At 38.6% G+C, this 16,055-nt stretch overlaps 1 protein-coding gene across 3 annotated transcripts in view; it reads right to left on the bottom strand.

The window, feature by feature from the left end:
• Positions 1 to 16,055, bottom strand: part of RBMS3 (RNA binding motif single stranded interacting protein 3) — a gene marked incomplete at its 3' end in the record, with an annotated part of 447,733 nt that overhangs the window by 24,373 nt on the left and 407,305 nt on the right. For all 3 annotated transcript variants that reach the window (XM_082015151.1, XM_082015150.1, XM_082015149.1), the window contains exon 11: positions 6,344 to 6,454. In XM_082015151.1, coding sequence (XP_081871277.1) covers positions 6,344 to 6,454 — 111 coding nt within the window. The remainder of the gene's footprint in view (positions 1 to 6,343; positions 6,455 to 16,055) is intronic.

Here is a 16,055-nt window from a genome sequence, read left to right on the forward strand (position 1 = left end):
TGCAAATGTTTCCTTATAGAAATGTTGAATCCCCTTTTTAAGATTGCTGACCTATTTGCCTCAATAATATTTAGTGGCAGCAAATTCTGCAAACTGATTAAATGCTTCATTCATCAAAAAGTTATTTGTTCCTTGTTGACTGCTTGGAATTGGTGTTTTGCAGTTGCACTGAGTGCCCCTTTTTAATCTCAAATTATGTATCAGGCAAATTGGAGCTGCCTTTCAAGAGGCTGTTTGGGAAGGAGGGAGCAGGAGGAGTTATTTGTTTTTTATAAATCTCGACAGAGCTTATGCTGCTCTTTTCCTTTACTACCAGAGTAATTTCTCCTTAAATGGATCTCCTGCCCCAGACAGCTCAATGCTGTTAATCACTTGCATTTGCCCTGGACCTTGGCTGAGTAAATGGACAATGATGATCCTAGTTTCAACCTGAACTATGCTAATTTAATTTGCAATGGGTTCAGTCCCATATTTTCCACAGAAACGGTAACTGATACAGCTAGTCAATAAATAAAATAAAAGAGCTTCAAGATTAACACCTGATAACATGAAAGGCACAAGACTGCAAGGAAACTTTGCTCCTGCAACTCTCTGGGGACCTTGCAACATACAATTAGAATAACAGAGTGCTTTTTGTAACAAGGATCTGAACATCAGGGAAATGCAATGATGTTTCAGCTCCATGTAGCTGTAGTATGTGCAAATAGAATTGCAGATTAAACATGAAAGAAACAACCCTATCTAACAAAGCAGTTATTCTGCTGAGGCCTTTAGGTGACATTTTAAACCACTGGTGACCATGGAGTATCCAAAGGAAATAAAAGATAAAAAACTTATGACAAGCTTGTTGTTCTATTGAAGGGTTCTGGAGATATCATCAAGCTCTGCTGGCAACAAAAAGAACTAACAAAGTGAAAGATAAGACTGATGTACCCGCATAAGAAGCCTGTTATTCCATTGAGAGATTTCTAGTGATTCTATAAACCAGGAAAGCTGACTTAGGGTGGTGTGCAGTTTCAGCAGAATACCACATTACGTCAGTGCAATTCTTCTACCTGACTGCATTTTTAATACAGAGATATGTGGAACAACTACACAATTTTTTTTTTGTTGTTTGAAAAGCACAATGAAGATCTTATTTTATAAGTTGCCCATTATGTTTCTAAGTTAGAAACTGAAAGCTGAGTGGACCAAGCGTGAAGACCAAGTGTGAAGACCAATTAAGCAGCAGATTTGAGCTAGCAGTTTTAGTAAAAAACCTGGCTTCTACTCACTCTCCCATCGGTGGGCACCTCAAAGGTTTAAGATGAAACAAGCCTACGCTAAGGCAGTTCCGAAAGAGAGAGAAAAAACCGAATCACCCCTCTGCCAATGCGGACTAGCGAAGGCTGCCTCAATCTGTTGGTTGAAACTGGAACCTAAGCGGTATCTGAAAGGGATGGTAACAGCAGGGAGGGGAGAGAAACCTGGACCAAGAAAGTGCAGGACACAAAACATCCTTCAGGAATGAGCAGCAGAGGAGAAAGAATAGAGCAAATCTTCTTCCGACTGAAGTGGCGGATTGTTGCCGCTGATGGCCAAACGTGGAAGTGCCGCAGTAAAAGGGAGCCGAGCAACAGGGACTGAAAGCAGTGATCCAATCGTTCAGTTTTTATGTTTCTAAAGGTTTTTGTATTATCAGGCCATCAATCAGAACTTTATTAAACCACGAAACAGATGTCAGATCAATGGCTGTATCGGAAACATTTTGAATGACAGGGTGATGATGGAACAATTCTAGCCTCCATACATTATTAAACACATACTAATACTACTCTTTCAATGCTACCCATACAGACTCACTCATTCAGTTCTCCCTTTATGGTACCTTTTTTAATAGCAGACCTAACTGTAGATGAATATTACATAGGAAAAGCAAGATTTACTGTAATAAATAATAATAAACTAGTAAACAAAAGAAAAAATTCAAGGTTAAAACCAGTTGTCTTCACATTATGCCTCTTGGCATTAAAATTTCGTTTTAATACAATTGTAAGAGCTGAGGTTGGGTTGTCAGCCTTAATCAGAATATTTAGAGTTATCGCCCTTTTGCTGTAATCTTGACATAACTTAAGCTTAGGTTTTCTTTACATATTGGCCCACAGCCAGCCCAGCCGTGTAAACACTTTCCTTTTGAGAGAAGAGGTATGTACGAAAAATACATATAAATCAGGCAGAATTCACCCCTCTGGCAGATTCTCTGCTTAACTGCAGATTTCAGGCAGATTTGGGGAGGTGATCAGGGCAGCACACTTGCCTCCCAACTCATCAGTAACATAAACTGTATTTTCCCTGTCAAAAATCAATTTGATTTTCAAATTCAAAGGCAGAAAGGAATTATATTCTTGGTGGATGAAGCACAAAGCACAGTAACTGGGAGATGCAAATGCTGTATGAAATTCTCTCACATGCCACAAACTGCAGACCATTACCCTCCTCTCTTCCTCCGGTGCCCTATACCATCCTTCCAGCTGGAATATTCGCTGCAGGTGTATGTTTTCATGAGGTGGGCAGCAAGATCAAGTAACGATGGATTTCCAGCTTTTCACTGGGCCTGGCATCTTGATAGCCTTAGTGCATGTCCCTGATTAGAGGAGTGCTTAGTACAGCAGAGATGTCTGATTTCATGCAGACAATTCAATAAGAAATAAAGAAATAAGAAATAAAAATGTTAAAAAAGATAATAAAATTAAATTAAATATGCATTATATGGGGGTTTTGGAAAGAAAGAAAACTTGTTCCTACTCCTGGCAAATGGTTTCCTAAACAAATGTTTGAGTTTTTGGGGGCCAGTAACTGAAGGCTTCCCATAGCACAAGGGGAAGGCAACTGGCTGTCAGGGGGGCTGTAGGACAACTGCTCTGTTTTGGCTGCTGAATTGGCTGCTCCCAGCTGGAAGTGAGCAGCCCTGCCAGCTTTTAGCCAGAAATGCCCCCCCGGCCTGGTGACTAAATAATCAAGTGCAGGCAGGGATGGAGGCAACTGTCTCTCGAATTCCCATGGGATTTTAATGTGTGCTTCAGGGCTGAGAGATCAAAACTCAAATCCAATTTTTGGTGTTGAGGGAGGAATTGGCATTCCACTCTTACTCAGGTAAATTGCCTCACCGAAAGGCTAAAGAGTGCTCCTCCATGAAGGGTCTCCCGTCTGGAACAGCTCCAGCCTGGACAAAATATTTTAATCTTTTAGAGAGCATCAAAAGGCAGAGTAATCCCCACAAGATACGAGGCATGCATAGGCCCGTGTGCTATTTCTCTAGCTTACTCGCTGGAGAATAGATATTCTGTTGAAGCAATATTTTAGAAACTCAGCATTCATCCCGAATCAGGCAAGTTCGGAAGTGTGTTTGAAGTCAAGTATCACTTAAGTGACCACAGAGGTCTGTTTTGGCTGAAAAATATGTTATGTTAATTAGCAAAATGGTTTGTATAAGGAAATGAATGTATGAAAGCCTTTTAATAAAAACTGCTTTGCATACTGCAAGCTTTTAAATTAAATTGGGACAGAGTTACAGCCAACACTGAGCAGAATTGTTTGTGACTTTTTGGCTTGTTTGCTTAAAAAAATCTGTCTCGTTTCTTGAAAGATAGCTGGTGGCTCTTTATGGCACCCTGTTGCACAATTTTAAGGATAAAATTAAAAAATATGTTCATAACAGAAATGTATAGTTTATGTTTTCTATTTCCTATAAAACTTAGTCCTGCTGAGGTACTCACAGTAGCATGTTTTGGACTTGGCTCAATTCGTCATGGCTTTATGCTCTCAATGCTCCTCTCTCTAGACTGAAATTCAGACTTCGGAATAATGAAGTAAAACTATCTTTAAATAGATCATATCTCTAAATAGCTTGACCACTTTCCCCACATTTTTTTCTGTAACAGAACATGTTAGGAAGATTCAATTTCAAGTCAGGATGAATACATCCAACAAAACTGCTACTGGCAACCCAAATCCTAAAGTTCTCCCTTTAACTCCTGACAGGAGGAATTCCCAATGACCTCCATGATTATACTGCTTACATGAGGACTTTAACCGAATATGGTGCTGATGGTGTTTTTACCAAAGAGAAATCCTGTATGACATAAAATAGGGTGTCATTTGAGACTTATGAAAAGCCTATGGATATTGGAACACTTACCAATCATTTACTCTTTCTTGCTCTTTACGTTTTCTATAAATGAGTTCGGAGTTTTAAAGATAGTAAACATAAACCTATATGGTATACCTCTGCATGTATTTCAAGACCTTGTCAAGGAATTCTGAAAGATAAGAGTCTGTAAAGAGCTAGGACAAGGAAGGAAAGACTTTCTTTACTATCAGTTGCAGTAATACAAATTCAGGATCTTCTTATCACTCACTAGAGCACCCACTGCCTTTCAGTGTCCTTCCCCTGCATCTCCAAATGGATTTGTTACTATGAGCATTGTAATAGTGGTCTCAAGTTGGAAGAGAACATTAGCTGGGAATCTTCTAGCTTCCATTAAGATTGTGAGAAAACAAGCACAGAAAACAATGTCTGTAAGTCATGAAAATTAAAATTCATAGGAGTTGCCCAGCAGCAGCACAACAAGAATTCATTTTCCATTTCCTTGTCTGAGTTTTTAAACACACTTTTGAATCACAGTAATTACACATGCAGAAATTCTTACTAGTCCTGGTATTTTCCTCAGTTTCATCTCTTCACAGGGGAAGAATGCTGTTACTAACTTTGAGATGTAATTCCTACTTCTCTGAAATGTTGAATGAAACATTTAAAATAACAGGAATAAACAGTGAACCATTATATTCAAGTTTCCTCAGAAATAAATACAGAAGTCTCAAATCTCAACAGATCTTTTTTTAAAAGGGGAAAAGACACTAGAGTTAGAAATAAATTCAACAGATAAGAAAAAAGGAGAGGAAGAGAAGAGAGGAGGAAGAGAAGACCCAATACAGTGAGTTAAATAACTTTGTAAGGTTGCAACTTTATTCAGTACCTTATTCAACTTAAAAAAAGCCCAAAAAACAAAGTTGGAAGACTGTTTCTATAGATTAGTATCAAGTAGTACAGTGGTGAAATAGAAAAAAATATTTGTAAATGCATAATAGATATTTCATGCAATTATTGTGTAAAGTGCTTGTGTGCTAAAGACATGTAAGTGTAATGCTTATACCTGCATTTTTGTAAAAATACGTATGTACATGCAGTGTGCACACATTCACATATCAAACCAAGAATCAAAAAATATATATTGTGTGTAGGCTGTTGTTCTTTATGAACGTTTCAGAGGGTTTTTAGTAATTTTTGTTAACAGTATTTTTTGCCTTTCTCTGACTCTGGGAGAGTTAATGAAGTCTGACTTATACAGCTTAAAGAGAAAATAATTGTTGAAATATGCATGTTTAAATATAATATACTGGAAACACAGGTGACCTTGACCCAAAATCACATTTCTGAGCCTGGAGCACACTATATATGGCTGGCTGCTATGGGTTAGAAGTGAGTACTGGATCCTGCCACGAAGCCAGAATTCCCATTTCCCAGTGGTATAAAACTTTCTAGATTGAGAAGCAAACAATTTCTGATTAAAAAACAAATTGATAGAGGAGTACTTCCATGTTTACATGAGAATTAGTACAGATAATTCCTGCTAAGTACAGAGCAGGTTTTGTTGACCTTCTGTTTTATTACTCATACTTTTTTGTCAGTTCTGTTCTATAATACCTAATGCTGACTGTATGAATGTTTTAGAAACAGAGAATCACAGACATACAGAATAGTTTGGGTGGGAAGGGACCTTTAGAGGTCATCTAGTGCAACCTGCACTGATGCAATGAGCAGGGACATCTTCAACTAGATCAGGTTGCTCAGAGCCCCGTCCAACCTGACCGTGAATGTTTCCAGGGATGGGGCATCCATCACCTCTCTGGGCGACCTGTGCCAATGTTTCATCACCCTCAGTGTGAAAAACTCCTTCCTTATATCTAGTCAAAATCTACCCTCTTTTAGTTTAAAACCATTGTGCCTTGTTCTATTGCAACAGGCCCTACCTGTAGATACACGTTTGTGTGACGTAGCGATATGAGGATATTGTTTGTGTAGCACATCATGTTTGGGTCATGATGAAAGGCACTTTGATAATGTTTGCCTGAACAGGGACAGACATCTCAGGACATGGAGGAAAACCAAAGTAAATCACAGCAATATTTTACTGCAAAAAGGTGAAGCACTGAAAACCCAACAGTAATAAATTACCTTGAGAAACTCAGTAAGCAATAAATGGTTTGCAATATAGAAAGTAAACAGTATAACCTATGGTCTTACCGTTCCTGTTGTGCCCAAGGAAAGGTGGTTCATCTGTTGGGTCAGAGGGCCCATCATGCTTGCTGGCTGCATTGACATAGTGTGGTCCATTGTTGGTGTTATCACAGCACCCTAAAAACACACATAATTTACACTTCAACATTTCATTTAAAAAAAAATTAGAAGCATTCTCTAAACGAGTGAACCTGGCTGAAAACTTGACATGAATCTTAAAAGAGACTAATATATCTGCCAGAGGAAATATGTTTTGTTCCTATTGACAACCAAGCTGCACACATATATTATTTGTATTACTAATGAGGCCAGTTTATGTCAGTTCCAATTAAGTGTCATTTTTTACTTCACTGCTTCTGAGAAACAAATACATATGTTCTTTCTATGACGAATGCTCCTATACATTGCAAAATACCCGTCATTCCTATTTTTCCATGTCCTATATAGAATAATCTTACAGACAGAACACATATGTCCCCAATTTTCTCTGACTTCTAAAACCTTCAGTCTCTGAGATCTTCAACCTATTATGGTAATTAACTTGGATTTTTCCAGTCTCAGTTAAGAACCCTTACTCATGACATTTTATAGCTGATTAAGTAAGACTAGCTATTGACAGCGAGTTTGGTAGTGAAACCCATTTAAAACACATACACAGCATTTAAAAGCATTTGTCTTCTCCACATGAAAAACAAAGACATTAATAACAAACAGCATATGAATTAAAGCAAGAACAAGACTTTGAACAAAAATGAAACAAAAGATATGCCAGAGGAGCTTTGGAGAAAGCTTCTTTGCCATTTGTGTTCCTTGGTTTTTTGTTCTCCCACTCCCCAAGGTCTCATGTTCGTTAGGGAATTGCTGATTCTCTTCAGTTCTACGGTGTAAAATGCTACTTCCTGTGCTGTTCGAGAAAGTCAGAAATAGAACGGTCTGCTCTTTCTCTTGCAGATATTTAAATAAGGAAGTATTTCCAGCTATTTCTTCATATGAAGTAATAGCTCCACTTTTTACATAAGTATGTTTGTGTGCACACATTTTAAATTTGCACAATCACATTACATCTGCTACGAAGTGTGGAAAATGTGGATGAATGTATTTGTTTAAAAAAAGGAAAACTGACATTTTTTCCATTGAGATTACTGTCAAAATCCACCTATAAACAGGAATTTAAAATAAACTAATTCCAAAACCCACAGCACACATGTTCTTAAGTGTCTGTCTCACATTTACGTAGACCTATGTGACTGCATTCTCAAGAATCTGATTAGAAGCAAAAGATTTCAAATTTTTAGTTGCAAATAAAAAATAAACAAAAATTAAAAACGTGGGGAAGTACCAATTCAATTTTTTCCCACCTTCCAGAGGTATTTTGTCTACGCACATCCTACCTGAGAAGCTGCAATTCTGCAGTCTCTGCAAACTCATTACTTGCATGCAATGGTAAGGAGAAGGTAGGCTCAGCTTGGTCGGTCCTTTTTGTAATACCCTCAGCATACAAAATACATACACGCTTGTGTACATAAATGTCACACAGTGGATTATGTTTCTTGCATGGATAAGAGTCCCATGGGAAATCTGGCAAATGACAGAAACTAGCCTCCACAGAGTATCTGTCATGATTCCAAATAAATACTTATAAAACAAGCTGATAAGTGTGCAAGTATCAAACCTGCAACACTTGTGAACATCTTTGCCTCTTTCTTGGCTATGTTAATTTGCACTGGTTTACATAGATTAACCCATTGATTAACTCATTCTAACCTTTGATTAAACTTTGATCATTGATTAACTCAGTGCTAACCTTCTCCTTGACAGCACGGGTCCTTATAAATTGTCACAAACTTTCACCCCAAAAATTTCTTTCAAATTTCTTTCAGCTTAGTAGAGTTAATATTTTATTAAAAAAGCCCTTCTTTCTGCCTTACATGACATTCTTCTCTTTCATGCTGCTCCTCTCTTTTTGATGAAAAAAGTCTACCCTTTTGCTGAAAGAGTTTGAAAGCAAATCTGCAGGGCATACACTCATTCAGTCAATTCGTCAGTCCCGGCATAGTAGATCCAGTGCGAGAGTCTGAAGTAGTACCATGCCCAAGGAAAATGATGTTCTTGCTGTATGTTCAAATCAGTGGCCTGGGATACCAGGGCTGCTCCTGTAGAGCAGCATGCAGCCAGATGAGGTCTTGGGGTTTGGATGTCCACCTGCACTTTTTGGTTATGGTAAGAAATCATAAGCTTTATACTCAGAATGATCCAAACCATAAACCAGTATTTCTACTGTACCAAACACTCAAGCCAAATTTGTCAACTGATAAACAGTTCTCAGTTCCCTCTACGAGCAGTTTTTTCCTTTGGCTTAAAGATGGGCAATTGCCTCAGGACCAACAGTAGTGGCTGCAATCAATTTAGGATGTTCCAAAGCCTTAAAATACCAAGCTTTCTTTGCAAAAATGTTTATTGCAAAGGTGTGGTTGGAGGAACTTGCTATGATTACAGATGTGACAGACTGATAGCTATTCCTGTGTATAAATTCAGGAACCTGGAAACGAAGAAAGGGCAGCAGTGAAGGCAGTCTTATGATTTAGTGTAGCAAACACAAGTGCCAGGCACAGCGGAAAAATCTGATAGCAAATGTCTTTCAGTAGCATGACATTTTTTGCAAATAAACTATTCAAAATAGTATGGACTGGAGAGAAAATACATGACGGACAAAAAAATTACTCACAGACAGTAAACATATTACCTTAAAATAGAAAAGAATATATTCTAGTCTCTACACATACACCATTTAATACGTTAGAAAAAGAAGTTGGGAATACAAATCAAGTATTTGCAGCTTTCCTAAGACAGCTTAACGTGTTTGAAGCTGACAGTTACCTAGAGCAGAGAATTACATGCATTTGCCAGGCCATTAATTCACCAGAGTTTGCAAAATCCTCTTGTGATCACGTAGGGAAAAAATTATACTTAATTAAGGAAATATCGTCTGGTTGTTAGGGCAACACCCAGTCTCCAGACCATAATGCATTTCATAATACATGCTGTCAAGTCCATTCATATTCAACTTATTTAGCTGGAGAAGACAACAGTGCCTTGCATCAGATGTTGCCATCATATTAAAAGTAATTTGATTCTTTTCAGCCTATAATAGGTATTTGCTGATAAACATCCACTTGGCAACTGGCAAAGGCTACAGCAAACATATTTTTCATCTTCATCTGTTTGGATGTCTGATTTTATGGAGTTTGTAAGCTGTATAGAGAGACATCTTAGCATGGCATAATACTACTGAAGGCCCAGCTTAGTTGAAAAAACCTGCAGCAGAACTTATGATGAGGTTTTTGCCACTCTCCTTGCCAAAACAAGTAGTTGGCCTGCCAATTACTTAGGTCTGCCCTGTTGCCTCAGTGTGATTAATTTTTTTATAATTCCTGCAAGAAACTTGTTACTATAATGCCTTTTAAATTTGGCGAGATATTCTTGGCATATGACTTGTCATGCAATTCCGTCGATGCTATAGTGGCTTTAAAAGAAAGTAGGATTAACAGGGCAAATGGTAAAGAACCAATGATACAGAAGAAAACGCACGGTTTTTGCAACGCTGCAATAAACTCAAGATAAGTTCATTGACATATAGACTTTAATTCCTCTTCACTTTATTTAAAAGATCTTGTTGTTTTAAAATGCTCTGAGTTCTACGGGCATACCTTTTATATAAGTGAATGTATTTATTTCAGAATATTATCTAGTCTATCGCTTGCAGAGAAAGAGGCCTGACTTTATCAACTGCAAACACTGTACACTCCCTGTATGGCAACAAACAGAAATCACAGGAAGGACATAAAATACAGCCTGTTTATTATATTAAGTAAACTATCTTTAAGTACTTGCCAGTAACAAAACGCATCAGCAGAAATAAAGTTTATGTTGGTGCAATGACCCATGCCACCTTACGTGCCTTGAACGGTGGGAAAGCGACATCAGAAATAAAAAGTGTATTAGGGGGCTCTAGGAACAGAGAGTTCACTAGTTGAGAGATGCACTTGGGGGCCAGTGAAAGGATTAGTTAGTCCCAGCTTCCTAGAATAATGAACTGTATTAAAGGCTTCTGTTTTATTCCAGTGTTCTAATACTGATATTGGACTTAAGGCACAAATACCAGCTGAATAAATAGTTTTTAAAGCTTACAGTAAGCATCTGTTTATTTTACAGTTTACTTTTTCTTTATTTAGGAATTCTAACAAGTTAAGCATACTTGCAAATTCTGCTTTGTAAATACTGGCCAATGTAAAGGCAATTAACATTACAGCAGCAAACTTACTTTTAAAATTTATTTACAGACACATTATGTAGTCATACAAGCACCAGGTCATTCCACCTGAATGAATACTACCAAGTGAATGTCTTTATGTTATCGAGAACATGTTTTTTCTTGAGGTTTTATTAAATTCAGTGAAAGGATGACTTTCCTTATACTTACCAGTCCAGACGTGTCTATCAAGAATTAATATGAAAAAACCCAACAAGCATATTTTTTTGCAGATATCTGTACTCTCTCTGCATACTGAATAAATGATGACCATATTTCTTTTGGTCTACTGTTCTGTCTAGATTGACTTGTCTCATCTCCTTGGGCTGCCTCATACATGAAGCAGAAAAAATAGGGTCCCTTCATCAGAGAAGTGAGAGTGGTGAAGTGCTCTGAACTAGCTGTTAAGTGGCCAACCTTTCATGACTAAAGGAAGCTGTGAAATCCTCTCTGCCCTCTGTCAGCAACTCTAATGGGGATAGTTGTTGATATTTCATAAAACCCAATTATATTTCAAAATCAAAGAAAATGTATTATCCCTTTCTCAGTGAAAGTTATCTTGGCATTCACTAGCTGATCAGAGATTAAATCGGGATTTTAGTATGTTGAGGAAGATCAGCAAATATCAGCTAATAATGTATATTTTACAAGACTTAGAATTTTGTTTCATTTCATTACATTATTGAATTTAAAAGCATGCTAAAAATGGTGTAAAGTGAGCAGGAAGCTCAAACCCCGCACTGAATTAAACCAGCTTTAACTTTGGCATGGGCAAACCCCGATATAGACCTTCACCAACTCTGAGTCCTGCTTCTGTGGCAAGTACTAAAGAACAACTTCATATTGTAATATTTCTAATTTTGGGCATAAATTCAAATTCTTATCTGACATCACATTCATACCTTAGTTGAATCTCCTTGGAGCAATGGACACATTTGCTTTCCCTTTCTCACCTTTTTTCTGTATGTTTGTGAAGTTCTTTCCTCAGCTGAAAGTATATGTCATTGGTCCAAGAGAGTAACTACCCAGAAGTAACTGGTCTTAAAGAATTAAGAATCCAAATATAGTGTGGTAAATAAGGTGACCCTTGTGTATACATCACCTTTCCTACAACAATAGCCAAGGTTTTTGATGGTTTCTTTCCCATTGTCCTTCTTGCCTTTAACTATGTATCCTGTCTCCTAGTTTAAAATACAGTTTTTGATAATATACAGATACTAGCCTACATGTAGATATGCACATTAAAAGGGTACAGAGAGGGGAACATCAAGAGATAAAGAAAACACTGTTGATGCAATAGAAAGAGTTTTGTATCAGTAACTGTGTGCACAAATAAAGCAATACCTGCAACTATATTGGTACCGGTTAATAAATGTATTACATCAGGGAGTACCATTGTGATATTATGTCAGTAGCTTATGCTCCTACCAGAGTTGAAAAAACAGTAAATTTCATAGCATACTGCTGTCTGTTAATATAAAAGGACTTAAACAATCCAAAGAGATGATAGCATTTCTGTGCAAACAAAAAGTTGCCCATGTCACTCAGTGCCTAAAGTGACTTTTGCACGGTGACTTAAATCCTTCCACCCAAAATAAGATCTCAAGGGAAAGGCCATTTAGCAAAAGTACAATATTTACGAATGGAGAATATACCTGAATTACTACAGAGACTCTGCAGCAGAGTTTGAGACCCCCATGCTATATCTTTGCCCTTACTGTCTGCACATGCAGGAGGGATCGCAAGCCCACGTGATCTCTCTAGGCTGTGAGAGAAACAGTAGTTTCCATACCCTTCTCCAACTGGCCCCAGGAATAAAATAAAATTACTGGTATTATGTGCCTGAATAAATGGGAGTAGTTTTCCTGGGGCCTGCTAACAGGAAGGAGCCCACTGCAGTTAGGAAATGACGTGTCGCAGTGGGGCACTTGTGGCAGCAAGTGTTGGAGCAGGCAGAGAGGTCATAGGCATCTCTTGCTCCCTCTTCTGACATATTCTAGAGGGGAACAAGAAATTACTTTTTTTTGGTTTTCTTCCTACTCTTCAGTTTATAAATGCACTTGGCTGTGTGCCGGCTTTATACATCCAATCCACGTAACAGTGCTTTTGCTCTGTCAAGAACAGCCATCACTAACAAAAGCATCCTCACAATGCTCACATAAGGCTTAGCATCCCCAGAAGACAAAGAGGAAACACAGAGGTTGTGATTTGCCTGGGATGTAACCACTGGAATATACAGAACAAAACTTCTTCTGCCCTTCCTACTCTCAGATTTAATAAAAAATACCCAAAGGTCTTTTCATTCCATGTCAAAATAAGCACAGATTTCAAAACCTCGATTAGTGAAAACAAATCTTTATTTCCTGCACAGAACTACCTAATTAGTATGTGACACATGCTAAAGAGTTGTGCTTGGCAATTCCATTCTGTTCATGTTATAGGTATTTTCTGATGTGGACTAATTCCTTCATCCACTGTCTCCCAGTGGCTGATGTGCCATCCTAATAAATGGGAATCAGGAGTCTCTTTCTTGTGGAATAGTTTTCCTTAGCATTAGAATGGAGTTTCATCTATTAAAGCTAAATTCAAATAGTATTTCCTCTCCAGAGAGTTCTGCGGCGTTCCCTCCCTTCATGTCCATAACCAGGCGTGAAAAACGACTTGATGGCACATCCTAGTTCTAACAAGGTGCAAAATGGAAATTATTAAACAGCACAATTAAAATATGAATCAGCACCAGTGTTTAGTCTAAATTTTCACTTCCCTACCTTACTGGGTTCAAATAAAACTTTCAAAAAGAATGCCATATTTGCATCCTCAATAGTCTGGTCTGGCATATATATGTATATACACACATCCACACTTATAATTGCATATGGGAAGACAAATGATATTGCAATTTCTATTACCCTCACTCAGGCCACACTGTTTTTTCAACATGTGGATAGTTTTTTTGCTGTTTAAAACGCTCGGCCCATGATTTATTATGAAAAAAGTAACTAAAAGCAACAGTGACACGTTTTTAAACTTCTTATTTATGCACAACATTTAATAGATGTTGAGTAAGAGCTTCTGTTACTAGCTGAGAATACTCATTTTATTTTCCTCAGGGAAATATGCTCAAAATACAAGAAAAATGCCTAACAGAAAGACTTGCCTTCAGAGCTTGTACTTGGAGGTAGAGGGGAAGAGCAGGTTGGCGGCATGAGAGCACGTATGGTGTGTTTAATGTGGTAGGACCTTGGCTTTCCCTGGGTCTCAAGCCTTCTGGGCAAGGTGAGGCAGCCCTGCCTGTCTGTGTGTCTCCATGAAGTCATGACAACAGCCATTTGATCAGACCACATGTCTGAGACACTGCGCTGTTGCTCTCTGCTCTTCTGGTGAGATTTAGTACCTAGGTCATTTGCCAGGCACAGAGCGTGGCTAACTGGGTTTGGGGAGGAAACGTCTGTGACATTTCTTCTGTGTGCACTTCTAGCCTCGACACTACAACGGCCAGTGACAGCAGCTGTGATCTGTAACAGATGTGCTGTGTTTCATTTCCTGCCCGAAACCGGGAGGGACCTGCGCTGTGTGAGCTGCAATCCAGCAGCTGTGCTGGGAGAAAAGATTCACTCATTAGAAGGACAAACACTGCCACTGGGAGACATCAGAAATGCTGAGGAACTGGCTACCAACAAGAGAAAAAACCCCAGAAAGGCAGGTGGGTAATATAATCCTATGTATCCACCAGAGGCAAGATGACAAAATGACACCCTACACAACCGCAGCCAGTGGAAAATGGTATGGCTGTGCATGGGGTGAGCTCCACAGCACTAGAGGGACCTAACCACAACCAGTCTTAAGATGGAAATATCTGAAATATCTTCAGCTTTCAGAAAGGTGAGGTGGTATCACTTAATGAAGCACCAAGGAGACATACTGAGGTGCCAGGGTGGCAGACAGCAGAGTGCTCCTCTGTGAGATCCCTAATCCTTGAGAGGACCATGGGAAGAATGGTCAAGGGATGGGAAGATATCAGGATGTCTCCCTGCAACTGCAAGATCAGATAGGCTCCTGCAAGCCAGAATTTACCAGTGGTACAAAGGAAGATTAAGGGTATGGAGGGTGAGAAAATTACGTCCTTTCCCTCTCCATCCCATTTTCTGAATTTAAAAGTTCTGGAAGGTTGATGAGGGGCAGTAATAATGCTCAGGAATTCTTCTTATCCTACCTACTGGGAAAGATAGCAGAGGATGCTGGAAATGAAACCCTGAGTGGGTAAGGATGTTTTTTGAAAAATATGCTTCCGTTCAATACGAGATTTTAGATTTGAAATTGATAGACGGAGGAAATCCTGTATTAAGCCACAGTTCGTGTTATGTATCAATCCAGTTCTAGATCACAGTGGTTCATTCTGATCTTGAAATATAGAAATGTCTCCTTATTAGAGAGGACAAATACAGAAATCTGTCTCTCTGTCATGTTCTGTTAGAATTGTAATCTGTTTTGTTAAACAAAGCCCTTTCTCACACAATAATGGAAAGAAAACTGTTCCAGCCCTGCCTTTCCTCTCATTTAAAACCACAAGTTTTCACAGCCTAAATGCCCTGCCCCAGATCCCAAATTGCATGTCATTTTCTGGACTCACAGCCCCTCAGGGGAGGCTATGGGTGAAATCCACTCCATTCTGTATTGGGATTTGTCCTTTGACTAGTTAAAGCTGGCTACCCAGCAGTGCCAGCTTGGTGACAGACCTCAAAACCAAGACTGAGGCGCAGATTTTCAATAGTGCCTTTATACCTTATACTCCATCACTAAAAGTAATGTGAGATTTTCAACAGTGCTTTCCTACCTTATATTCTGTCATTAAAGTTAATGTAAGCCTATGCCTCATTCGTGCTTTTATACATTTTAACTATGTTTTTTCTGACTCTAACCAGACCAGTTTCTGCTTGGACTAGACTCTGTACAAGCCAACTGCCACCAAGATGTGGCTTTTGCTGCATCTACCTAACTCCACCATCCTTGGATGATGCCCTCAGTGACACCTGTGCACTTTTCCATTTTTCCATTGTTTTGAACAACTGATAATATAGGCACAGTCTGGAGAAACTGCGGCTGCAAAAACGTCCTTACCTAGAAATTCTGTCCCTGATGCACAAGACCACAAGAAGCCAGTAAAGCTGACAGCAGCAAGCACACACTTCAAAGGTGACCACATTTAAATCAGTAAAGGTACGACTGATGTAAATGAAATAAAATTCAAGCCCTCAGTTTTGTGTCAATGGTCAGAAAATAAGAGCCTACAGAGGCTGAACCCATTTCATAACTAAAAATGTGATATTTTAAGTTCTCATTTACTTTAAGGTACTTCCAGTGAAACCAGCCTGTGTACTACAATAAATGTTTGACATTTATAATTCCACC

This window comes from Phaethon aethereus (assembly GCF_964289735.1).
Source record: "Phaethon aethereus genome assembly, chromosome: 2".
NCBI lineage: Eukaryota > Metazoa > Chordata > Aves > Phaethontiformes > Phaethontidae > Phaethon > Phaethon aethereus.